We start from the raw sequence: 28,000 nt of genomic DNA, 5'->3' as shown, positions 1-28,000 counted from the left end.
GGAAGAGAACGGGAACCAATAAATATAATTCTTTTCATGATCCATGCATTGTATATACAGAAAATGTACAACAACAATGATTTCAATAAAGAAATCAAGAGTGGGCATGGAGATGAAGTGGTTCAAATCTTTAATAGATTAACTTAATTTGTGACAGCAGCTCATACCTACTATTAGTTATATCAAATAATTCTCAACAATTTACTTGGATCTGTTAGCCCTCGCCTCTTCAGCTGCGGCTTTAACAGCTGCTTTTGTTAAAGAGGTTGGGTTGAGAGCGCTTTTGGGTTAAGAGCTTTTCGAATCTTCATAACAGCCCACGCTGTCCCAACGGCATGTCCAGCAGCATCGAGGCCTTCACTTGCTGCATTCGCAGCTTCCTCCCCATACCTGCAACAACCAAATAAGGAAAATAAAAATATAAAATCAACACATGTGAGATTGCCTTTGAAGTGCATCTTCTGGTATGGACATTGAAGTTCTTTCCACATTTGGTCAAGCAGCAGGAAGTATCCAAAAAGCAGGAAATCATGAACAGTGAAAATACCTCCTCATTTATACTAGTCGCTAAGATAGAAGTGTACCAAATTTGAGGTTTAATTCCATCTTCTGATAGACCCCCAGTTGTTAATTTGGTTAGGAGTACATGTGTGAAGAAGAGGGACTGAGGTATTGTGTAAATAGTGTGAGGAAGAAGGACTGAGGTATTGTGTAAATAGTGTGATGTACTGGGTGGGCCATTAGTTGAGTTAATTAGTAACGAGTGAGGACGGGAATCTATGGTATTATAGGCTAAGAAGTATGGACACTTCAATTTAGGTAACGTGTCCGCATCAAACATGTGTCGACTGCTCCAACACTCCGACACTTATTGGACACATATCAAACACTTGTTAGCTCAATTGATTTGTGTCACACACTAGTTGTACAAAGTGAATATGGATCCGACACTTGCTAGACACGTATTGAACACTTTAAGCATAAGAAATAGACATTTTATAAAATAATAAATTTTGGGAGCAAAATACATCAAACTCATTTTATAAAAATGCATAAACCTGTTGACTTTGAATTTCCTTCTAGCATAAAAATGATATATACTTTAAAAAATTAATATAATTTTAATAAACGTGTCCTTGCCATGTATTTGTCCTAGATTTTTAGAAAATGACGTGTCATTACGTCCGTGTCATGTCATATCCGTGTCCATGTCCGTATCCATGCTTCTTAGAAAGTAGGTATTTTGAGAATGAAAAACTTATGCTCTTACTTATATTAAGCATACATTCTTGATACTCCTTTGAAATTTAGTGGATTCCATTTCCTGTCTCTGTTTCTTTCTACTGATTTAAACCATGTGCAGTTGGTAATAGTTTACCTTTTGGTCACGAGTTCAGTTGTCACAGTGGAAGACGTAGACATGACATTTTTCCCAGCAACTTCAACAGCATCAAAAACTTTGCCTGGTTATTAGAGGAAGAAATCAGTTATCAACTACGCCACAAAAAGAATGTGTTCTTATGGGGATACAAATGAAGTGAAAATTTACCAACTGAACTGTATTTATGATCCTAACTAGTTATCCACAATACTAGTTGAGGTCTCATAAAAAAAATAATAATAAAAAAAAAAACAATACTAGTTGAAGTTAGAAGCAAACAGCATGAAATTTCTAACCTATAAAAATTATGTATTTTTATTTATCTAAGGATCGAACATGGACAGGACAGATATGCTATTTTCAAAACTTGAGAAACCATACGTGGACAGGAACACGTTGGATAATATATTTTTGAGCCAAGAATTTTCTGTACTATTTACACATTTTGATGCTTTCGCACACAAATAATCATATAGTGTAAAAGTTACACATAATTACATTCTAGCCGTAAATTTCAATTTCAAAAAGGTTTTTCTTCAACACCATAAATGATAAAATGTAAAATCCAATACACAGGGATGCAACATTTTCAAATAACATTATTCAGATTTTCAATTGTCCTGCAACTCAAGTTAATGTCTCTCAAACATAGAATTCCTGTTTCAATCACTTGTAACATCTTCTGACACAGACCCATGTATATCTAATTTCTTTCTTGTCTTTTGTTGTTTGGTTTCTATAGGTCCACTCGTATATTTATCCTTTTTACATTTTTATCTCTACAAGTTATCATACAGATATTTTTAGGTTTGATTAAATAATTTAAGCTCCTTTTCACTTCTTTTTCTTCACCAGTAAATTCATCCACGCAATGCATATGATTTATGTCCTCATTTTATAAATGTTAGAAACTTAAATGATGCATTTTACATGTTCTAGTCCACCATTTCTGAGCAATACAAATGAAATAACTAACAAATCATACGTTATCAATATTTTTAATATATAAACTTTTTTTTATATCAGAACTAAAAAGGTAAAATTAATTTTTTTTCTTGTTTTAAATTTTAATAGACCGCCAATGGTATTCAATCATTTGAAATCTATTTTTAAATGTCAGAATCTTTCAATGTTTAGCGTGTATATAAGAAAAAACAAGTTGATAGTATGAAAAGAGAGAAAAGGAAATGAGATATATTATATCATATTCTTATTCTTCAACTGGCGCAGTGGAAAAGATACAGGGTAGAGATGATGACATACCAAATCCATCGAGAGAAGCTAGTACAATTTCCCCAGGAAGCATGTCAAAAAACTTCTTGCCAACTCTTGAATTTGCCACAGAACTCGTAAAGAATCCAGAAACTTTAATCACTCCAGACAGTACTCCAGTTGCTACTTTCTCGGTCATCTTTGTAACCCTCTTAACCCTAAATAAGAGTTAGACCAAAGAAGTGGTTGAAATGTGTTTCCTTGAAGTTTGCTGAAAAGTTTACAGATCAAAGGAAAACCAAGCAACTGCAATAAAATGCAATATGAAATCTATTTCAGAATAATGGTCAAACATTTACTATGAATGTAGGTAGCTTTCACGTCCAGAGGTGGCTACTGTAACAAAAGTAATGCACCTACAGCTAGTTATATATGAAAAGATTATATATTATGAATAATAAGATAATAATTTCTTAGAAATTAGATGTTGAAACATATGAGGGGTTTTGAAAGATGTTACTTAATTTTCTTTAAAAACAACTACTATGCTTGAGCACAATAGCTCAATGGGGCTTAAGCTATAGTCTGCACAAAACAACAAGGAATATAACTCATTGCAGAAGGATTCAGATAGAGTGAAACAATTGCCATTTTCCATTGCCTAACAACCTAGAAAAACTCGACAATAATATGATACTTGAAAAGCATACAAAATAAGTAGCTAAAGCATCACTTTTTCTTAAACATCGTTTGGATCAGTTTCCATGCAGCTCGACTAATCTCTGAGACAACCACCTTACTTTACTATATTCGGTTGTCAAGGAAACTACAAACTAGTAAGATATTAAATTTTAGATAGTTTGAACTCTCTCTACACCTACTTCGTAATAAGATACCAGTAAACTCAAATGCTAACAACATAGGAGTAGAAAAATAGTCTTAATTATCAAAAAATGTGAAGGAGGAAAGAGGAGACCTTTTGATCCTCTTCAGGGTTTCAGGGCTGATCTCCTTGTTAGAACAGGGGCTCATCCTCTGCTGCATAACCTCATTCCCATGTTTCAACCTGTCTACAGTCACATCACCGCACCACAAGATCCCTTTGATCAATTGCCCCGATCCTGCTGCAATCAACTTCGCGGCTACTCCATTGTATTCTTCAACATTTGGAGCTAATGTAGTCCAATATCCCGCACACTTCCCCTCCATCATTTCTTTCTTCTTCTCTGTCTGCAAATCCTCCGGCGACAACTCCCTGGCCAGAGATTCATCCATAGCCTCCCCCTTCTTCGCACTCTCCGACACCTTCTGCACCGTAAAACTACTGAAATTCTGCAAAATCACATCCAGCTGCTTCAACAGCCCCTCTTGTCCTTTGGAAACAATCGTCAATCCATAACTTAGATAATCATCCGAAACCTTTTTCCCATCCTCATCATCACTTGAATCCGAGTCGGAACCACGTTCCTTCGGAGCGCGAAAAGAGAAAAAGTAATGCGAATCATCGAGCTTCACCGCCGCCATGTCCTTCGCCACCGGCCATTGAATGTCGTCAGCGACACGCGCGAGAACAGCAACAACACTCTCTCCCTGGCGGATGAGGACAATCGTCAAATCGCCGCAAGCAAGCTCGACACTGTAATTTCTGTCAATGAGGTTAAGAATCGCGCCAGGGACTCTGATGAGGGTCTCTTCTGCCGCAATGGGAGGAGCAGAAGCGGCCGGAGGATGGCGGTAATCTAAATCGTCAGGAAACAGATTCTCCACGAGATCCTTCATGTCAATAGTGGGGTAAAGATTCGAGTTCGACGACGGATTAGGATTGGCGAAGGAAGTAGAAGGCGCATCGGGATTTGAATCGATCACTTGGGGGTAAAGGGAGTTTTTCTTGTTAAAGGAACTGTTACGAGGGTACTGCAAATCCATTGTTATCGGTCAAGACAGAGAAGGAAAAGGTTACAGAACAGAAAACAGCAAAACAGCAAAAACAGAACGAGAGAAGAAATTTAGGGTTTCGAAGGATGGGGGAAGAGAGAGCGGAGAAAATTGAGGAATTCACGAAGAAGAGATCCAAACGATTTCCGAAGCAAACATTAATAATTTCAACTGTAATCAAGATGATACTTTTCCCGCGTCTCAATCGTGTGAAAGGACCAATGTGTTGACTGAATTGAATATTTTATGTTGGAAGTTAAAGGCAATGTCGGGGCATTGATTTTCTTCAGCTGTCAGAGCTCCGTCGCCATGGTTGAACAATTCTGAGAAAGAACAAAACAACGAACTCGCCGGAATCGTGGGAATTTAGCCGCTAGGCTGAACCTTCTCCGGCGTATCCATTTTTTTAGAGAGAATTTCGCGCGCGCTCTCTCTCTCTCTCTCTCTGGGAATCATTATTTTATTTTAAATTTCCCGAATAATTAATGGCATCTATTATATTATAAAGCAATAAATAATAAACTAATAATAAGGGTATTGTTTTTTTATTTTATTTTATTTTTTGATAGAGTAATAATAAGGGTATTAGTCTATAGTTACATTATGTGGCCAAAGCACCAGTAGCTTGGGATTATTTTCTAAGAATAATTTTTTAAGTGCTTACTTCTTATTACACTACTTACTATTAAAAATTGAAAATGATAATTTTTTTAAATGAATACGTGTCAAATTATAAATGGTGGTGAGTAGAAAAATACATTAATAGTCATCACTAAGCTTTTAAATATTATTCATTTTCTAAACCTCCTTAATTTTTTTAGAGTTTTATGTTACACTCAAACTGTAATAAATTTAAAATTTAGTCTCGTTACTAAAAAGTGCAAGTCAATAATTAACCCCTAAAATAGAAGAATTTGCTGAGTCCTCATTTGCACCATATTAACATTACGTACATATGAAACACCACTTGATTAAAATTTTAAAAATTTAAGGAAATAAGTATTCAAATTTTAGAGAAGAAAGAAAGAGAAGTTGAAAGATTTAGAAATAAATAAAATTCATGCTAAGACCTTTTTTGTTTTTTTACAAGTACCTTTCAATCAAGAATATATAACCTCCATCACTTTTAATCAAGAATATATACCTCACTAATTAAACAAGACTCTAATTAACTAGTAAGAATAAGAATTCGACCCTCTAATTTTTTATCGAAAATATATGCCTTAGAACTATACTCAAATTAGCTATTAACAATATGAAAGTGAGATTTAAACTTTAGACTTGTTAGACGAAAATATAACTTAACTAGTTCAATTATACAATTATACTCGTAGATTTTAAATTAAAAATCAATCATCTAACTTTTCCATTAGTCATTATAAAAATGAAATATTTAAAATCTCAATTTTACGGGGGGATATTTTGTTCAAAATTCTATGATTTTAGAAAGTTTAAAGGTTAATGATACCAAATTAATTATTAAAAAAAAAACTAAATACAAGCAAAACCTGTCATGCTAAGGAAATTAAGACAAATATTAGGCCGCCCTACAATGTTCTTCAGTTACCTTTCAAAGAAAGTAAGCAGAAAAAACTCAAAAACAGAAGGGGGAGGTGGGGAAAGAAAACAAGAGTTGATCAAAGAGTATAATGCATAAGTACAATAAAAGATCAAGGGATCACTTTTTTCAACTTTTGCTTTTGCAGGCGAACACGATGTGACCTGCAAAAAGAATACAGAATCGCAATGCCGCGATAAATCATCGATAGATTGACAAGATCCGACCCGACACGACGCTACTACAAAATTGCTACTAAAGGTGAATCAAGAAAGGGAGGGGAAATACCTAGTAGAATATTCAACTTTGGAAGATGAGTGGATCATTTCTCATCTTCTTCCTTGGGGTTTTTTTCTTCTTCATTCTTCTTGTCCTGAGAGGAAGTTTTGAAATAATTACAATTCTCAACTGAAGTGTACAAGTGTTTCACGGCCTAGAAGCAACACCAGGTGGCTTTAATAATGATTTAATTTCTAGTTTTATTTTTCTAAATATTCTTCCTAAATTTCTTTGGTATCGGTATGTTTTTCACCATTCTTACAATCATTTGAATTATTTAAAAAATAGATACCAAAGCAAAGAAACACGTAGATAGAAGTAGTTTTTATAGGCTAACACTTTATAACCAACAAACTCACCTCTGGCTTTGACTGACTTTGCATGGAAGCCAGCAAATCTTTAACTGATGGATCATTTGGATCAACCCCTGGAAGCTGTATATAACATCTCCAGGGTCAATTAAACATAAAACTGATATTTGGAGGAATTTTTTTTCTAATCAGGGAGGTATTTACAGGTTGTAGAATTCATACCGACGCGAGAATGGAGGAAACGAACGACTGGTCTGCCAGTAATTTACTCATATCAGGTTGGCTTGTTGAGTCTTTAGCATCCTCCTGCACGGACAACTGAAGAGCTGCAACCACCAAGAAACAAACGAAGATGAAAAAGATTGTTAGAATGAACATTCATGCACAGTAAACGTTCTTTCTAGTTCCAAATGATGTAATGTTGACCGTAGTCAAGTTTCGTTGGTGTTTAATTGTAAATTACAAACAAATTTTCCAGGTGTGCCGAAAGATTAGCAGGTATTCATGAAAGCCAACGAGGAATATTAGTCCATTGCATTCTCTAAACCTAAGGTTGAAGCATACACAAAACTATATTAAACTACAGTAATTACATGTCTTTGAAATATCCTTAAAGTTCAAATCTGAATTCCTCAAGCAACTAACAGTCACCAATTCCCTCAACAAGTTTCTTGAATGCAATGGAAAACCATGAGATGAGGGAATAAAAAGTACACATCATAAACAAAGAATCAGTAAACGTAAACCTGAAGCAGATAACTTTACCAAGAGCTAACTCTGGATCATCCATTGCTGCATCTGACATTTCTGTGTCCTGCCCATCATGACTTGAGGCAGGATCTTCCATTGACATTGCAAGGGCTTGTTGTAGCAGAGCATTCTCATCTTCCTGTAATAAAATTCAGATTGAATGTCAAACATTAGTGTGCTTTTAGGATGTATTTGAAATAATGGAAATTGTACCAGTCTCTAATTACTACAGTCGAACTAATTTAATTTAGATTTAGGATAAACAAACCATTCGCTTGTCTTATTATGAGCATCAGAAAATTCAGCACTAGCACGTTCGGTCATAGCTGTATCTGCTGATCCAGATGCCTGTTCCTCTCCTTTTTCCTGCTTTGAAGTCTCATCAGCAGCTCTCTTAGCTGCTGCCTCTTGTCTGGCCCTTTCCTCTTCCATTGAAACTCTAAGTGCAAGCGCTAGTTCAGGGTCTAAGTTGGGGTCTACGCCAAAATCAAAACCACCTCCACCAGCTGAAGCTGCAGCAGCAGCTGCTGCAAATTCACTTCCTCCGTCCCCATCACCAGTGAAGATAGGAGTACTGACATGGGAAGAATTATTGTAAAAACATATATAATATTTTACTGTGTCAAACAATATGAAAAAATGGAAGCAATAAGAAATGACTGCAATCCCAAGACTGGAGAGGGAGAGGAAGCAACTGACCTAATAAGTACATCAGAAAGAGCATTCGGACCAGAGGGAACGTGAACAATGTGACTGCTGTCATTACTATTAACAGCTGAAAGAAGTGCTTCCAGCTTCTCTGGCTTACCATCATCTTCTTCACCAAAATCAATGATATCAAGTGCCACATTGTTCTTCTTTAATTTCTTTCCAATCATCTCCAAAAACTTTTTGTCATGATTAGCAGGACTAAGAAGATTAAAAAAAAAAAAAAAAAAAAGATGACTTAATAACAATGGATAACTGGAATGGCACAATAGAAATGCATAGAAGGGGTAGAAGTAGAAGTGCCTACCTTCCCGCAAAAACAATAATTCTTTGTTGTTGCTTTTTATTCTGACGATGCTTGAGAGCCAACTGAGCCACCTGGATCCCAGCAGCCAAGTTTGTCTCCCCACCCATCTCTAAACCTAATATTGAGGAAAAAAAGAAGAATGCTAAGTTTTATAGAGAAAGGGAAGTGAGAACTAGCAAAAAGGATCACAGCACTTCACTGGGACTCTTATTGTACAACCCGCTACACACCACATCTAATGATCTAAAGAGTAGAGACCAACAAGAATATCAAATTACCAAAATGCTGTACATTACCACCTCAGCATTGAAGATTGAACAGTTGTCACCCTTAGAAATTTTGTAGAATTTATGTTTTCCTTTGGGAAAAATATTTAAAGGGAAATGACTATATCATCAGTCATCTAAAATGTCATTGTTCAGGAAAAGCAATAGAAATACAGGGGATAAATGAAAAAACTGTAATATAAAGAATAATTGACCAATAATCGAGAATGTAAAAGTTTCCATTCATTGAACTTCGTCTACTAATGCATTTAATGAGTGAGTATACACCAATAAGCATCTATAATTACCACAGAAGTTATTCCCCATGTCATAACTTACAACGCCTCCTCGAACAATTGTAAGTGTAACAAGAACTCTTTATGATTTTTTTACATAAATTTAAATGAAAGAAATCTACATTATCAGCCATATTTCATATCTATATATATATTTCTGTTGAGAAATAATCTGCTGCATATAGATAGCAATCCAAATGCACTCTCGGTGTCCAGTACATCATTGGTCATAAGAACATCACCATCCAGAAAAAGTGACAGAACTGAAGGGTGGGCTGATTTAAAATTTTTTCAATACTTCCAGTGCCATAATTTTAATACCAGAGATGGATGGGTGCTGAGGAAACGACAGTCAAATACAGAAACAATCACATAAAAAATATCTTGCTTCCTCAGTCTTCAATGTACCACTTAACAATAGTTCCTTTTGTGAGGTGCATAAAATGATAAACCAGTTTTTTGTTTCAACTATTCATTTCTCCCATGGCATTTTAAGAAGTCTCAAACTTCAATACTAGAAAGCGAGGTAACTTCAATGAAAAGGCAAGTAGCTGAACTAACCGTGCATGCACGCTAGAATCTTGCCAAGATCACTAGTAGGAGTTACCAAAACTCGAACCCCTTTTCCGGCCATTGTAAGAACTCCGACTGTATTCTCCGGATTGGACTGTAAGCAAGCGTAAAACCAGAAAAGACTTCCCTCAAAACTTCAGAATTATTAAATAAGCGAAAAAATACATGTGGGAATACCAGATAATTCAAAGAAAGTAAGACAATATCGATCTTTTCAGAACAAAAGCCACATGAATAACCCAAACTGCAACCTAAATTCACCGCAATGAATCAGAAAGATGGTAGAAGTAATTATCTTCCAAACAGCAGATTTCAGGCAAGGAAAATAAAACCAAATAAAAGAAATCGATTTATGACCTGCGTCTTTGCTCCGCAAATGAGACTGACAGCATCCGCTTGAGCTTGGAATCTGGAAGGAGCATAATCACCGTTCCTCATCCATTCCGAATTATCGACACAGATCATCGTCGCCTACCCGGAAAGAAACGAAAAAAGTTTCATATATCCATAAGAACCCTAAGTTGCGAGAGTAATTGGGGAAAATGGGGTTCCAAAGAAATTGGAGAAATTGTATGAAATTTTCAATCTGAAAGAAGAGAATAGTACCTCGAGCACCATGGTGAGAGATGGAAAATGCCGAGAGATCGAAGGAGGAGGAGAGGACGGAGAAGGCAAAAGGGATGGGTTTCTTGCAGCAGAAGCCGTAATGGAAGCTCTGAAACTGTAAAGCAATTTAGAGATATTCCAAAATAAATAATTAGTTACAAATAAATAAATAAAAGATAAAAAATCATTTTAAACAAAATTAAAGATTAGGAGATCCAAATTCTAAATTGACTACTTAGGAACAATTGGATGTGAAATTTTGTAGCTTCCTTTTTTTTTTGGACCAAGTGGGGTGTGAGACTGAACTCACAGGTATATCAACTACCACTTAACTATGTTTGCTTTAACTTTTATAGTTCTATCCGTTTGTTTTAACTTTTGTAGTTCCATCTTTTATATATATAAGATAATACTAGTGAAAATCTTGATAGAAACCATCAGGCTCAAGGTGAAAATGTTGATAATATTAAAGAAAACTACGAGAATAAAAAGTTAGAAAAACTCAATGGGTGATTGATAAAATATTTTGAGGATGCAAAAGATAGATTTAGCACAGAAATTGAAAAGTAAAGAAATATATATATATAGTTGAGACCCTCTGTAATCTATATCTATAATATATTAAAAAGCAAGAATTCTTGAAATTAGCTTTATATCTTCCTCCTTCTCTTATTATAGTTTTATAAAAATTCTTTTGAGTACTGTTTTATGTTCTATATATTTTGTTTTCTCTGGTATCTTTCACTTTTCAAGTCTTTCGAACTTTAGAACAACGCAAGATGTTGTGTAATATATTATATCTTTCACTTTTCAAATCTTTCGAATTTCAGAACAATTCAAGATGTTGTGTAATATATTAAAGTAGCGTGGAACACATGGTTCAAACTTGAACTTACAATTATAAAGCAAATATATTTTGTTTTAAAAAATATATATATTATGAGTGTTAAGGATCCCATGTTGAAAAGATAAGGAGACTTAAAAAGAGACTTAAAAAGGGTTTATAATATACAACTACTCCTCTCCTTTTCAATTAGTTTTGATATGGAATTCATGAATATTGGTAATGAGGAAAAAGTTTGCATAGACGCCTTAATTTTTTTTGTTTGTTATTGTTTTTTTTTGTTTTATTTCTGTTAATAGTATTACTTTGTTTATTCTTTCACGGGTGTTGTTATAAAATTAAATGAAATTAAAATTAGTCTGTGCATTTGAACGTGGTAGAAAACTTATGTGTTTTATTTTAATTGAAATTAATAATGTAATTTAAAAGGTGTCAGAATCTCAAAAGTTTTCCAACTTATTCATTACCTATACATACATTCCTCTCTATATTTTTCTAAGATAATTTTACTCTCTATTAGTTTCATTCTTTCAATTTCTTGATTTCTTCTTTTAAAATTTTATAGATTTAATAGAGTCATATTGCATAGTGATCTAGAACATTAAGTATCTCAAATTATAGGAGTTGCAAATGTAGTGTTGTTTATAATTAAACGTTATCGAATCTTACAGTGTAGTTTGGTCTCACACATCAATCAAAGACGTCTCAAGATGTTGGATGCATATTCAAATTACAAGAGAAGCACTTGTTGGATCTATATCTCGATTCCTAGGCTTGTGATATTACAATTTCATTTGAAATGAAGTTAATAAAAGGATTGGTCGATCAATTATCAAGGTGAGAATTTATTTGAATGTTATTGGATTTTTTTGTTACTATATATTTTTAATTTTTCTTTTATAATTAATGTAATTGTTTATTTCAAATGTTCGGTGAAAAAATAATAAACTTATTGATCATGTAATCAATACCTTACAAATTTTTTAATAAAATTATAAATGGTAAATTAATCCATTATCAAAATATACCAAAAGGTTGGAATGCAAAATATTTTTCCTACAACTTTTTTAAAAAATCATTTAATTATAATTTAGGATGGAATTTCTAATATTGTAACTTCTCATCTTCTATTATTATATAAATATAAGTTTTTTTCTACAATTTCGTTCACAAACACTCAGAGATCTATTCATTATTCTTTTTAGGGTAAGTAATCTAAAGAATCCAATTTACACAATTTTCAAATAATTAGTATAATTATAAATATGAAATCAAATTAGTAAAATATTTTGTCTTTTATTGAGGTTGAGAATATATAACCAAGATAACAATATGCTTTTAACTCAGGTAAATATTTTTGTTGACAATTAAAATAATACTTATATATTTTTAATTGATATATTAAAATAAAATAAAATGCAACTTAAACTGAGATAATTTAATGTATATGCACTTAAAAAATTAAATTAATGGAATATGAAAAATTATAAGGTAAAAGTTTTGTATTCATATACATAAATTAATTATATAATTCAATATTTGTATATAACTATATTTAAGGTAGAATATGAAAGTTTTAGAATGTTACAAGTTTATAATTTTTTTAATTCCCTTCGATTTTAAATTAGTATCCTCAATTAATTTCCACGATAATTTGAAAGCTTTAAGAAAGTTAAAGAACATAATTTAGAAAGCTTAAACCTACACCTATTAATAAAATAACAACAAAATAATTAAGAAAGATTTTAGCGGTAGAAAAATGATAAATTAGAAATACATCAATTAATTTTAAATCTAATAAGATATTTTGTCACCAACACTTCAACAGATTTCATTCATATTTTATATTTAAATATCATTTTGTATCATTTTTTTCATTTTAAACTTATTTTATTAATGAGAGTAATTGATTTTAATTTTATATTTTTATAACTACTCTAATTATAATCTATAATATTTATAAATTTAAAGTACATGTTAATTTAGTTAAATAAATTATTTTAGTAACGAATATACTCGATTTTTTAATTACATGCATGGTACGTGGTAATACACTAACGCACGCGCGCACACTCACGTACAGACACAAACGCGCGTGCGCACATATGCCCACACGCACACAAAATTAATTTTTGGCTCCAACTCCAACACAAACTAGAATGCACTATGTATGAAGGTGTTCGGAAATGAGTTTCTTTTGTTAGCGAGGGAGCATGGGAATCATGTATGGAGAAATATTTGTTTGGATACGGTTTATATAGAATCTCATAGCCTACCCAACATACAAGAGGTCGACCTAATTTTCTCGAAGCATGATAAGTGCTCACAACACTCTAGGTGGTCTTTCAAAAGTCCGGGTCTTTCTTTATCCTCCACGTGACAAGACTATTTTATCCCGCAACAGAGTCTAATGAACTTATCAATTTACAGTGAATCATCAAATACTCGCAAAAGAAGGAGGAAGTTAGACAAGTATACAATTGCATATTGTATTGAAGAGTTAAATACAATGGATCAACTTGACGATGATAGTTACTTTGCTACACTAAAATATTCAATGACCTAAATGATAGAGAGATCTTCCTCTGTCTAAAGCTTGAAAGGCGATATATGTGGCTGAGAAGAAACATGAATGTGTGATATAATTGGTAAGTTGTAAATTAGTGCGTTTTTTTAGATTGAATTTTGTGACTTTGAGAGGTCATTGATACCTTTGTAGAATCAGTACATCCTCGATGAGTGCAGCATGAGAAAGAGCAAAATTAACCATTCACGTCTACCTAAATAAAATATCCATAATGTGTATCATTATAGTTCTTTCTTTTTATACTATCAACAGGTCATACTGGTAAACTACGCTCTGCAAGAAGTTTGGAATGGTTAAAGTGGCAACTTCCTTGTACTGTTATGCATTTACTCACCTTCAATTATACCAGGCATCGACGTTCCTCTTCAGCCACATGTATTGCTTTTCATCCTTCAAACAGAGGAAGGTCTCTCTGTCGGTTGGATCCTTGAAAAGCTTTAATGCAGTGAAGTAACTGTCATCGTCGAGTATATCCATTGTATTGAGTTGTTCGATACAGTAGGAAATTGTATACTAGTCCAACCTCGTCGACCTCGTCTTTCTTTTGGGGATATTTGATGATTCACCTAAATTGATAAGTTAAATTAGATACTTGCGGCAAATTAGAGACTCAGACAAAATTGTATGCCTACATGCTTATGATCACTTATGACTTACCTTATCCTGAAAAAATTTGGTCGAGCTTACTGTATTGCGGTAGGCCATAAGATTCTATATAAACCATATCCAAACTGATATTTACATGATTCCCATGCTCCCTTGCCGAACAAGGAACACATTTCCTAGCACCTTTATACATTCTTCCACGGTGCATTCTAGTTTGTGTTAGAATTGGAGCAAAAGAATTATAGAATCTCATGGCCTACCCATCACAAACTAGAATACACTATAGAAGAAGGTATAAAAGGTGCTGAGGGAGCACGGGAATCATGTCTACAAAAATATTGGTTTGGATACGGCTTATATAGAATCTCATGGTCTACCGGAATACAGTAAGCTAGACCAAATTTTTTCAGGGCAAGGTATATAAGTGATCATAAGCATGTAGGCATACAATTTTTTTGTCTGAATCTCTAATTTGCAGCCGAGTCTCTAATTTGCAGCAGGTATCTAATTTAACTTATCAAATTTAGGTGAATCATCAAATATGCCCAAAAAAAGGCGAGGTCGATGAGGTCGGGCGAGTATACAATATCAGACTGTATCGAATAGCAACTTGATACAATGGATAAACTCGACGATGACAGTTACTTCACTGCATTAAAGCTTTTCAAGGATCCAACCGACAGAGAGACCTTCCTCTGTTTGAAGGATGAAAAGCAATACATGTGGCTGAAGAGGAACGTCGATGCCTGGTATAATTGAAGGTGATGCATTTACTCTGGAAGTTACACTTTAACCATTTCAAACTTCTTCGAGAGCTAGTTTACTAGTATGACTTGTTGATAGTATAAAAAGAAAGGACAATAATGATAATTATGGATATTTTATTTAGGTGGACGTAGATGGTTAATTTTGTTCTCTCTCCTGCTGCAGTAATTTAGAATGTGCTCATTCTATAAAGTATCAATGTTCTTTCAAAATCACAAAGTTCAATCTAAAAAGATAACACTAATTTACAACTTACCAATTATATCAGACGTTCATGTTCCTTATCAGCCACATATATCGCCTACTTTAGACAGAGGGAGATCTCCCTGTCATTTGGGTCGTTGAATATTTAAGTGTAGCGGACTAATTATTATCGTCAAGTTGATCCATTGTATCTAACTCTTCGATACAATCTGCAATTGTATGTATACTTGTCTAACTTCTTCTTTCTTTTGCAAGTATTTGATGATTTACCTGCAAATTAATAAGTCCATTAGATTCTATTGGGGATAAAAATAGTCTTGTCACAGGGAGGACAAAGAAACGTCCAACCAAATAAGGTGTTCTTAGAAACCACCTAAAGTGTTACCACTGCTCGGAGAAAATTAGGCCGGACATCTTGTGTGTTTGGTAGGCCATAAATTTGTAAATACCCTGCATTCATATATGGATAGTTCTACGACAAAAAGCAATCACAATAAACAAATAAAATCAAATTTTCATTAAAAAAATCAACTTACCTTAGACCAAAGCATCCCATGCTCCCAATCTTTCTTCCTCAACGTGTTCCTTCCTAGTTTATCATCTATTAGCTAGAGAGTATTGTGTTTATAAAGCTACCGGTAGACTCAATTTCAGCTATTGAAGAACGAAATCAGTCCCCATTTCCATGAAATAGGCCAGACAAATAGAAAGCACACGAAAAATGACCAACAAATTGAAAGCCCTAATTTCTATGATCAATTGGAAATCGAAATACAAACATAATTTTAATTTTAAACGAAGAGAAACATCTAACCCATTAGTCAAAACATCATAAAGAAAGAGAAGAATAACTCATTCATGTGAAATAGGCCAAAAGGTCATCTCTTCTAAAATAAATCACAAGTTCAAAAAACAAAGTTTTACAGAAGATTTTATTTGTCTTAGCTAGGTTTGACCTTGGTCAATTTTGTTGCACAAATAGACATCGACCAAGAATTGTAGGTTGGCTTCTTGTATGATGGAAAACCATAAATTTGTAAATAATCCGCATCCATTTGGATAGTTCTACATTAAAGACAAAAAGCCATCACACCAAAATCAGATCAATTTTTCATTAAAGTTACTGTTTTCAAAACAATTCCAACAAAACAGGTATCTGTTTTGATCTTTCTAAACTTCGTGGAGACAAAGAATTTCTCAAAGAAGAAGAATTTTCCAAAGAAAATTGAGTGCTCGTAACCTGACTCATGAAATCCCAGAAAATCGTCGCTAGGAGAGGATCGTAGGGAGAATTTCTATAAGAATAAATAAACCACCACTTAATCTAAAAAACTTAAACAGATGGATTAGATAAATTTAATTCATATATTGATATCTAACACTTCCCTCACTCGTAGGTTTAGATAATAGAGAGTTTTGGTCGAAAAAGAAGAAAGGGAAGAGAGGAAGAATGATGGAATAAAGAGAAGTAAGGTTGCGGGAGGAAACCAAAGAGAGAAGAAGATAGTGGTAGGAAAAAGTGAAACAGGTAGAAATTTAAAGGAAAATACTTGATTAGCGAAAATTGTCCTTTACCACCTTAGAGAAATGTATAAATAATATGTTTTTATAAATATTAATGAATTGTCAGATTTTCAATTTTGGTCAGAGTAACATTTGGTTCTTATCATTAATAGCCAAATATTTTTCATATTTAAAAAAGAAACAGCAAAAAATAAAATAAATATATATAAAATTATGAATCACGTAAAACCGTTTCTCTTTTCTTTCTCTTCCACACTCAATTCATTTCTCCCTCTCTTTTCTTTCTTCCACTTTGTCATTCTCTCGTTTTTTTCTTCTCTTTATCCTCACTATCTTTCTTTTTTCATTTAATCTACTCTGAATTATTATTTATTCTCTCGTTCCTCTTATAATTCTCTTGAATATTGGGACAATACTTCAGTTTTTTTTTTGAAAGTTAGTTGATCGATCAATCAGTCCATTTCTTTGTATGTGTTTCATTTAAAATAAAAAAAGTAAATAAATAAAAGAAAATACATTACGAAAAGAAGAAAAAAACCGAAATATGTGATTCAAAATTTTAATTTGACTCTTTTTTTATAATTTTTTTAAAAACCACATTCAATTTGAAAAAAATTAGTAAAACAAATAAGGTACAATGACAGTGTCATTAATTGACAAGACTGCACTCTGCAGTGTAGCCGTTCGGACGGACAGATGTGCAAAGGACGCACCAACTATTTGTCTTTTGAAACTTATTAGTTTTATATATATATATATATAAATATATAAATTTATTTATTAATTTTCTTTGTTTCTCACTTTTATTTTATTTTTTTAAAATTAAATCATTGAAAATTACTATGTACAATCATATTTATATATATTCTAAAAGAAAAAAAAAAGAAGAAAAAATCATATTTATATGAGAAACTCTCCCTCCTCACTAGTAAGGAACAATATTATCCCTACGACTATTAGATATTTGACAATTCATAATTTTTTAAAATAAATCTTTTCTATCGTATTTTTCTCTCTTAGTTGTCTGATATTTAATGGTTGGATTGTCACTAGTAAGGAGCCCAGCAGTAATTGACATATACCTCAATCTAAGAGGTTGTGAGTTCGAATCTCCTCCCTAACATGTTGTACTAAAAAAAATGAAAGATATCAAATGTAAACTTAACCTAACTTAACTAATTAAAATATAGATCTCGATTAAAAAGTAGTAAATAAAGATAGAAATTTTCGTAATCTTCACCAATAAAGAGTGAGTCTTGTTCTTATTACCATTAAATATTTGACAACTCATCATTTAATTTTTTTTTTGTGTACATTTTTCTATCTTAGTTGTCAATATTTAATAGTTGGATCCTCGTAAGAAAGAATCTTGTCCTTATTACAATTAAATATTTGACAACTCATCATTTAAATTTTTTTTTTGTACATTTTTCTATCTTAGTTAATATTTAATAGTTGGATCCTCACTATCATTATTACCATTATTACCATTAAATATTTGACAACTCATCATTTTAAAAAAAAAACTTTTTGTTTTTACATTTTTATCTCTTACTTGTTATTTAACAGTTGGCTCCTCACCAGTAGGAAAGAAATGCGTCCTTACTATCATTAAATATTTGACAACTTATTATTAAAAAAAACTTTTTGTTTTTTCATTTTTCTCTCTTATTTGTCATTTATTTAATGGTTGGATTCTTACTAGTAAGGAGGAATCTTTTCCTTATTACCATTAAATATTTGATAACTCATCATTTAAAAAAAAATCTTTTTATTTTTACTTTTTTCTATCTTACTTGTCAGATATTTAATGGTTAGCTACTTGCTAGTGAGAAGGAAACGTGTGCTTGCCAACATTAAATATTTGACAACTCATCATTTAAAAAAAATTGTTTTTGCATTTTTCTCTCTTAGCTGTCATTTATTTAATGGTTGGATCTTCACTAGTGAGGGGAATCTTGTCTTTATTACCATTAAATATTTGACAACTCATTATTAAAAAAAAAAAACTTTTTGTTTTTGCACTTTTTTCTTTTAGTTGTTAGATATTTAATGGTTGACTCTTAACTAGTAAGAAGGAATTCTATTCTTACAACCGTTAAATATTTAACAACTCATCATTAAAAGAATTTTTTTTTTGTTTTTGCATTTTTCTCCCTTAGTTGTTAGATATTTAATGGTGGTAAGGATAAGATGTCTCCTGAGGAGCGAAATACTTTTCTATTTATATACTACATTGGTCTATAAAATAAACTTCAGAGAACGTATAAATCCTAATTTACTTACAAATGAAATATAGTGTGCAATCTTTCATTTATTTTACTATCGTACAATCACCCAACATGAAGTAAACTTACATTTTTTTTTATAGAAAATATAGTATTAAATTAATAAAAACAAACCTTTTATAAGTATTAAATTATATTAAAAATATATATTTTAACATATAAATTATACGAGGGTTGATAGGAGTATATTGTTAATTAGGACACAATATATAGTTTCATATATATATATACAAATCTTGCAAAATATTATATCTTTAAAAATATTCTCAAACCGTCAACATAATTTTAATTGAACGGTAATTGACACATATCTCTGACCAAAAGGTCATGAGCTCAAATCCTTTCACCGTTCTTGTATTAAAAAAGAATATTCTCAAACATTCTTAAATATACTCATGACTAGCATATATAAAATTCAAGACATTTGAAGATGTCAAGTATCTAGATTTTCGAAGAATAAGCATCATGCATATCTATACATCCATTCTAATAGCACAATTTTGACGCTTATCTCATATCAAAAAGCTGTGGTTTGAATCCTCATTCTCACGTGTTGTACCAAAAAATAATATATCTAGATTCTCAAAAAATAAACAACGACCCCTAATTAATTGGAGAAGAGGTTCTCGAAGAAGCATCAGGCATTTCTACATTCATTCTAATAGCACAATTTGGGACGACCATGTAACATAACCACTCCTTCTCTCGATCCCAACGCATGAAAATCTCATCCCCGACGATATAATTTCTGCCTTTGATGTCCCACTCAATAGTGAAGTCTTCTGAAGAAATCCTCCTCATGGTTTTTTCTTTGGGGCTGTCTCCATTCACATCAAATAGAATGATTTTGGATCCTTTTCTTATGTTTTTTATCGCATTCTCAACTTTGCTTTGTGGCCACCATTTGAATAAATTCTCTTTCAGCTTCAATTCATTTTCTCTCAACAACAATGTTCCATTCATCTCTCTTGCTCCCACGTGCTTTGACATCGTCCAATAATTGTTTTCCATTTTTGTTTTTTTGACGTTTCAATTCCTTATCCATAGTAGTTGTGATGTACCCAATATATATAGCGATCAAAATATTAAATATCATGCATGCATATTGTAATTCATCGGAGACGTGGGGTCGGTTTCAATGAAACAAGAGAGCATGATGTGTAATTAATCTATACGGAACGTGTTTTGTTTGAAAGTAATTGTGGCATTGTTATATTACTTTTTATATTTCTAAAATGACTTTTCTTTTAAAATGATAATATTTGGTGTTTGTATTTTTTAAGATTATACAATTTAGTCTTTTACTTAAATTTTGGATTTTCAAAAAAAAAAAAAAAGATATTAGTGGGAAGTCGTAGCCTCTACAACTTTCTTCAGTAGAGACGTGGCTCTCTAGGTGGAGCCACATCAAGGAGACGACTGCAACTTCAGTGATGACTGCGATTTCGGCATGAGTCGTGGGTGATGGTTGCAATTTACGATGAAATCGCAGTCCACACCTGGGACTTTGGTCAAATCACAACCCACTCCTGTGATTTATCTACCATATTTTTATAATTACCATAGTTTTATCATTTGTTTTTAAAAAATAATTATAAAAAGAAAATCCATCAACTCATTGACATATATTTCTAAAATAACTTTTCTTGTAAAATAATAATAATAGTTGCCATATCATATTTTCTTTTTCTTTGGAAGATATTTTTTAAAACAATTCTAAGGGTTGATAGACAATTGAAACTTTGAAAAAAATAATAGAGGTATAATTAAAATCTATCCTAAAATTTAAAGGTATTTTAGGTATAATTTAACCTAATTTTTATTGAGGTAATTACACAAATAGTATAAATAAGATGTAGAGAGATGTGAATTGGGGGAAAAAAAACTGGTACAAATATTGTACAATTAGGCTTAGTTTTGGATTGTTGTGATTGCTATTTGCTAAACTAATTACTATCAATTATGCTTTAGTACAAATCAACTTTAATGTGTGGTAAATAAGTGTTTAGTTATAATTAAATTTCAAAATTTAAGCATGAAAATGCAAATATGGATATATATTTGAATAAAGGTGTGTAGAAAGACTGAGGTTTTAAAGCAACACTTCTATTTTCTAAGATTATCCCAAGATCTCAACCTTTCTCTTGAGTTTATATAACTATCAACAAATGTTAATGAAAGATTTAGAATTCAAATTAAAAAGATAAATATATTTAGTTTTTTTTTTAAAATTTTGTACTTAGTGATTAAACCATCTATATTTCTATTAGGGATTTGAGATTCAAATCTTTATTCTCACATTTGTTCTACTAAAAAAAACTTGAAAAGGTTTCCGCCCCGTCAAAACTTCCTCAACCTCTAAATTTTATTTTTTCAAGTTAACCCTTTTGGAAATGTCAATAGCCACAAACGAAGAAGAATGAAATTTTCAATATAATGATAAATTAATGATGATATTATTATTTGAATGCTATAATTGTACCCTATCACAAAGAGCTTAGCTTAAATAATAACAATAAAGCATATCAGATAAGTTTGTAAATAAATAAGTATTTATATAAAAGCAAAAATTAAGAGGCTCTTGAAGAAGCATCATCGGGTATTTGTGGATTCGCTCTTGGAGCATGAGAAGAGGTTCTTGAAGAAGCATCGGGCATTTGTGGATTCAATCTAAGAGCACGACTTTCAACGACCATGTAACGTAGTCATTTTTTCTCTCGATCCCAATGCATTAAAAATCTCGTCTCCGACCATATAATCTTTGTCTTTGATGTCCCATTCGATAGTGAATTCTTCTGGGGAAATCCTCCTCATGGCTATATTCACATCGAATAGGGTGATTTCGATCCAATCCCTATGTTATTTTTCACACTCTAAACTTTGCTTTGTGGCCACCATTTGAATAAATTCTCTTTGAGATTCAATTCCTCTTCGCTCTCAACAACAATGTTCCATTCATCTCCTTTTCTCCCAAGCGCTTTGTCATTGTCCAATTGTCCTCCATTTTTTGTTTTTCCACTGTTCAATTCCTCTTATCCATCATAGTTGTGATGTGCCCAATATATTTAGAGATCAAATATTCAATATCAAGCATGCATGTGATAATCTAGCTTCTTTAAGGACAATTAATGTGTTAGTCAATGAAATGAACATGTTGTAATTAATCCATCAACGACGTGTTTGAAAGTAATTAAGGTATGATGATGATCAAATTACTTTGTTCATTTTCAAAATAAATTTCATTTTAAAATAGTAATGTTTGATGTTGGTAGGTTGTTTCAAGGGTCACAAAACTTAAAAAGCCAAAAGCATATATTTCAAGGCCAAGAAGTAGCGATGTTTCTTAATCGTGGCTCTTAATTTTGTGCATTGTGTCATTCCATGAAAAACAAAAGTTAAGGAATCATATCAAAACGAGAGAGAGGAATAAAGAAAAAAAAAACAACAAAACACTCCTATTACAAAGATATTTAATATAATCCTGGCACGTCATTTTTGTTTTATATCTTAATAGGAAAGTATCCATAAGTTTAGAGTATAATTGAAACGATAGGCATACATCACTCTTTACAATTCATGTATCGCATCATATTTTCGATTTCTTTTTAACGAAAGAGTTGATGGAATGATATTTTTTAAATAACTTTAAAAGTTGAAGGTAGAATTGAAATTTTTGAAGCAATAGGTTTATTTTGAAATTATCAATCCCAAAGTTTAGAGGCATTTTGTATATTTTAATTGAAAAAAGTGAGATGAAGATGGAGATTGTCTCGGACGTTGAGGGTCGAAGACTGTCAAAAGGTAATAACTAGTTACAAGTGTTTCATCATTTATGTTATATCATACCCATTATTATTAGTCTAAAACACCATAAGAAACTATTTCTTGACCCGATAAGATCGGCTTGAAGAAGCACCCGACAGTTGTGGATTCGTTCTAAGAGAAGGGTTTAAAACGACCTCGTAACAAAACCACTTGTTCTCTTGATCCCAACGCATAAAAATCCAATCTCCGACCATATAATCTTTGTTGACGTCCCATTCGATAGTGAACTGATCCTGGGAAATCCTCCTCATAGTTTTCTTTTTGGGACAAGATCCATTCACATCAAACATAGCAATTCTCGCTCCCTTCCCTATATTTGTCATCACATCCTCAACTTCGCTTTGTGGCCACCATTTGAATAAATTCTCTTTCAGCTTCAATTCCTGTTCATCCAAAAGCAATGTTCCATTATTAATCTCTCTCAGTTCCACATGCTTTGCCATAGTCCAATTGGTCTCCATTTTTGTCTTTTCACCTTTAAATTCCTTCTTGTCCATAGTAGTTGTGATTTACCCGATATATATACATAGAGATCAAATATTTAATATCATGCATGCCTGTTAAGGTGACATGTCGTGTGGTTCATGCCTTAGTGTCTTTTTAGCTTCAATAAAGACAATTAATGTGTTCGTCAATGAAACGATCATGCTGTAATTAATCCATTCAAGATATATATAATTTAATATAATCTCGTTAAAATAAATTTGATAAAAAAATCTCCAGTTTGGTTCTTTTGTCATCCATCCCTATTTAGCACAATGAACATCCCAAGAAACTAAGGAAATCAAACCCCTCAATATTCCTAAGGGTATATTTGGCCAAAAACAAGAATATATATTCTTTAGGATATAATTTTAAACTCATTCTCTTAAAATATAGGGTGATTAAAAGCTGGAACTACAATATTTCCTTTAGATTGTTATATCTTAAAAAGGGTAAACCAAGAAAAAAGGGGTAGAAGCTCATGAGGAGGGGATCCACCTTTTTTTTTTACATTGTTTTTTATGAGATTTTTTCCCAAAAAACATACCATTAACCAAACTATTTGAGCTATGAATAGTCAACAAAAGGAGAGATGACCAATAAACGTAGCTTCGTTGGCGCAACGTTTAATTTGAAAAAAAAAAAATCAAAACATTGGTCGGTCTCTTCAAGAGACGACCAACTAGACATTTCTTCCATAGATAGTGCTATTTCTAAAGTTGTTTGTTGACATTTCTTTGAGCAAGGCAAATTTTTTTTTATCTTATTATTATTATCTTTAAATTATTAAAACAATTATTTTTTTATTATTATCATCGTCGTAATTATTATTATTATATCTTTAAATGATTAAAATAATTATTTTTAGTTATTATTATTATTATTATTATTATTAAAATAATTATATGTTAATATGTAGATAAGTAGAAAGTTTAAAATAAGATTATCATTCTTCTTTTAATGATAATAATAAATAATAATAATAATAAGTATATATATATAGTTTTCAATTTTTTATATATGTAATAAATTGTATTTTTAAATGAATAAAACATTATAGTTAATAAATTAAAAATTATAGTTGAGGATGATTAGAAAGTTGATGATTTCTTAAAAAGAAAAAAATTAAGTAAAAATTGAAGGGCTCGAGATAAGGCTCTAACACGGGGCTTTGAGGAGACATTACTACTATTATCATCTTTAAATTATTAAAATAATTATTTTTTTAATTTTATTATTATTATTGTTTATTATTATTTTTAAATGATTAAAATAATTATTTTTTAGTTTTATTATTATTATCTAATTAAAATAATTATAATAACATCAATAAGTAGATAAGTAGAAAGTTTAAAATAAGATTATCTTCTTGTTTTAATAATAATAATAATAATAATAAATAATAATAAGTATATATATATATATATATATATATAAATTGTCTTTTTAAATGAATAAAAAATTATAGTTAATAATAATAATAACAACAATAATAATAAGGGAAATTGAAGCGGGTAGCATAAATCTTTTATGTATTTCAAAATATGTCGCCTATTTTAAAATTTTCAAATATAACAAAAATTTTCAATTATATAAGTAGTATATTAGATACTCATATTAGTATTGTATTAGTTACTTATATCAGTAGTATATTCGATATATATCATATACATATTGCACAGACACGGATCCGGGACCTTACGTAGGTTTCAATTGGTTTTGAGATGGAACTTCATGAATATTGATATAGTGTCAGAGCCTAAAAGCTTAAACGAGCATTCAGTCAAGATCGATGAGCCAAAAGAGTCACGATTTAACTTAATCCTCTTTATTTCCTTTTCATTTTTTCATTTTTTGTTCCTCCTTCCCTACCACCGCGCCACCCCCTCCCTCTGCCACCTCTGCCCCCATCGCTCCCTTCCCTCCACACTTTCTCCCTTTCTCCCGAACAAAAGATCTTAGATCGGAGAGATATCGAATGACATGCATGAAGAAGAATAATGTGACAAGAGAAAGTGAGACGAAAATGGAGACTGTTGGCATTTTGTATATTTTAACCTAAAAATGACGTGTCTCATGTAAATGAGTTTGGTTATTGTTTGAATACAATTATAAATTAGCCAACGTGTACCTATCAGTATTATTGTAGTTAAAACAAAATAGCTTGAATAATAACAATAATAACCATGAATATGAGCATAGCTCTCAAGTAAATAAGATATTGTGTTGCTGTTCAATTATCTATCTCTTATTTATTGTACTAAAATTTAAATAAAAAATAACTGACAACCCATGGTTCTTTTTTTAATAGAATATGTTAGTATGTGAATTCGAACTCATGATCTTTTGATTGGAAATAGATACCTTGACGAATTGAGTTATGCTTAATAATCGATCTCACATCCACGAACAATATCATCAAGTGAGTGTTTGGTTCATCATTTGCTCTATTATTATGCAATATTATTATTTAATGGGGAATGAATTGGCAATTTGTGGATAATATTTTTGCAATAATAACAAAGAACCTTTTAGAAGCTTATAAACATAGTTCTCGAACAATGCTGTGGTCTCAATTCTATAAAAATATTTATGAAAATAAAAACATAAGGGATAAGTTGGTAAAAAAATGTTTTAAATTCATAAATAAATACAACAACATTAATGACATTTATGGTGTTTTTCAAGACCATATCAATATAATCCCAATAATAGCAACTGGGTGTAAGTGTTTCATTATTTGCGCTATCATATACATTTTCTTTTTGTATAATTAGAAACTATTTTTTTACGGAGAAGATTTGCTCGAAGAAGCGACGTGCATTTTTAGAGCGCTACTTTGAACGACCATATAACATAACTACTGTTTCTCTGGATCCCAACACATCAAAATCTTATCTCCTTCTTGATAATGTTTGACATCCCAATCAACAGCATAGTCTTCATCGGAAATCCTTCTCATGCTTTGTTTTTTTGGAGCGAGATGCATTTACATCAAACATAGTGATTTTAAGTCCATGCCCTACGTTATTTATCACTTTTTGAACTTCGCTTTCCGACCACCATTTGAATAAATTCTCTTTGAGCTTCAATTCATCTTCTCTCAACAACATTGTTCCATTCATCTCTCTTGCTCCCACATTTTTTGTCATTGTCCAATTGCTGTCCATTTTTTTTATTTTTCTTTTTCACCTTTTAAGTCCTTATCGAAATAGTAGTTGCTATGTACGAGTATATATATAGATCGAAATATTTAATATCATGCATGCATGTTGTACTCCACACGAGAGGTGTAGTTTATTTCTTTAATTAGTATCTTTAAGGACAACCGATTAATGTGTTAGTCATGATCAAATGCAAGCATGCTATAATTAATCCATTAAGAATGACATGTTTTTGAAAGGTAATTGTGGCGTGGTTAATTAAATTACTTCTTTTTTCAATATAACGTTCCTTTTAAAATAGTAATGTTTGGTGTTTGTACGTTTGTTTCAAGCCCAAATAAGGTCAGAAACTTAAAAAGCCAAAGCACATCTATTCTTTACGATAAATTAGTAATTTTGAAACCATTCTTAGATATAGCTAATAGGGTGACTAAAGTTGTATTACAATATTTTCTTTAGATTTTGATATATCTTAGAAATACCACGTATATTGAAGTCCTATACCATACACATATGTGTGTGCGTATGCCTATCCATTAGGAAAATTTTTATCAGAAGTTAAAAATGCAACACTTTTTCAAGTTTTGAGGTGAAAATTGTGTGGGTGTGTTTTATATTTATTGGAGGAGTTTCATGTGAAAATTGCAACATTTTTTTAGTACAACTTGTGGGAATGGAGATCGAACTCACCTAATGTTAATTATTACTACTGAGCTATGCTCGCTTTAGCATGAAAGTTGCAACATTTATCTAAGGTTTAACTTATTGAGTTTAGGATAAAAAACCATCATTTTCGCTTTTTTTTTATTTTTTTATTTTTTTTTATTTTATCCAAGAGGACTAGAAAGTTCTAATAAGTCCAATAACTCATTCTAGATTTTTTTTTTTTTACCTCTCTTTTTTACAACCGTAAATAAAGAAATGAAAAAGATTGGGGAACTAAAAATATTGTCTTTTTTTACAGTTTCTCCTCCGAGTTGCAGTATTTTTTCCACAAATATTGGATGAAATATGGGTGAGAATTATAGAAAAATGGGAGCTCTTTTTTAACTCTTTTTATTATAACCTAAAAATAATTAACTTATTAGAAGGTTCGTAAATATATTTGGAGAAAGGAAAAGGACAAAAAAAAAATATGGTGACATCTTGGACATCTTTTATCTTACTACAAAGTTAGGAAAATAATGAAAATAACCTTCACTACAAAAAATACAAAAATTCCCTAACTTGAGAAAAAATGAATAATCGGGGAGAAAAATCATTTACAAAAATAATGGTCTAATCATTCAAATATAATATTAAATTGATAAATTTTATCATATCAACAAATTTTATATTTCAAATCTGTTATTTTATTTATTTGTTGATCTCTTTAAATTAAAATTTACAACAGTATTATCTACTTTATTATTCGAACCAATAATTTTATAATATTTTTCTTATTTATTAAAATAAATAATAATTTCTTGAGCCAATAATCACCCTCTATTTTAAAATTTATTTATTTATTTCTCTCTATTAAATAATA

The 28,000-nt window shown here is 31.4% G+C and overlaps 2 protein-coding genes and 1 long non-coding RNA gene across 4 annotated transcripts; all 3 read right to left on the bottom strand.

Annotated features, from left to right (window-relative positions):
• Position 1: 1 nt before the first annotated feature.
• LOC111014888 (protein EARLY-RESPONSIVE TO DEHYDRATION 7, chloroplastic) lies at positions 2 to 4,997 on the bottom strand. Its single transcript, XM_022289751.2, is given in 5 exon segments — positions 2 to 281; positions 284 to 390; positions 1,379 to 1,463; positions 2,645 to 2,811; positions 3,570 to 4,997. Coding segments are annotated over 5 exon segments (1,389 nt in total). The 5' UTR covers positions 4,520 to 4,997; the 3' UTR covers positions 2 to 201.
• Positions 4,998 to 6,024: 1,027 nt separating this feature from the next.
• On the bottom strand, positions 6,025 to 10,297 carry LOC111014886 (26S proteasome non-ATPase regulatory subunit 4 homolog). The gene is made up of 11 exons (XM_088118947.1): positions 10,183 to 10,297; positions 9,934 to 10,047; positions 9,565 to 9,670; positions 8,442 to 8,556; positions 8,126 to 8,335; positions 7,691 to 8,000; positions 7,442 to 7,565; positions 6,899 to 7,002; positions 6,725 to 6,799; positions 6,375 to 6,459; positions 6,025 to 6,250 (listed from the first exon to the last, which is right to left on the bottom strand). Exons 1-10 carry the CDS (start codon positions 10,192 to 10,194, stop codon positions 6,409 to 6,411), a joined length of 1,221 nt encoding a protein of 406 aa, XP_087975073.1. The 5' UTR covers positions 10,195 to 10,297; the 3' UTR covers positions 6,025 to 6,250; positions 6,375 to 6,408.
• A 3,171-nt stretch (positions 10,298 to 13,468) lies between these two features.
• LOC148208792 (uncharacterized) lies at positions 13,469 to 16,684 on the bottom strand. 2 transcript variants are annotated; one of them, XR_015788423.1, is made up of 3 exons: positions 15,725 to 16,684; positions 15,562 to 15,638; positions 13,469 to 15,458 (listed from the first exon to the last, which is right to left on the bottom strand). It is a non-coding gene; the product is annotated as an uncharacterized LOC148208792 (long non-coding RNA). The 2 variants fall into 2 exon arrangements; XR_015788422.1 differs by lacking the exon at positions 15,725 to 16,684 and having other exon boundaries at positions 15,562 to 15,718.
• Between the last annotated feature and the right edge of the window lie 11,316 nt (positions 16,685 to 28,000).

This window comes from Momordica charantia, assembly GCF_013281855.1.
Source record: "Momordica charantia cultivar OHB3-1 chromosome 10 unlocalized genomic scaffold, Mcharantia_2.0 BLBB01000010.1, whole genome shotgun sequence".
In the NCBI taxonomy this organism is placed as follows: Eukaryota; Viridiplantae; Streptophyta; class Magnoliopsida; order Cucurbitales; family Cucurbitaceae; genus Momordica; species Momordica charantia.
This window is presented reverse-complemented; position numbering and strand designations above follow the sequence as displayed.

What these genes read in the sequence shown, in the direction of transcription:
- LOC111014886 (XM_088118947.1), bottom strand. An exon ending in GATTCTAGCGTGCATGCACG is followed by an intron (nt 8,557 to 9,564) that starts GTTAGTTCAGCT and finishes CCTCAATATTAG; the next exon opens with GTTTAGAGATGGGTGGGGAG. An exon ending in ATAAGACAAGCGAATGGTTT is followed by an intron (nt 7,566 to 7,690) that starts GTTTATCCTAAA and finishes ATTTTATTACAG; the next exon opens with GAAGATGAGAATGCTCTGCT.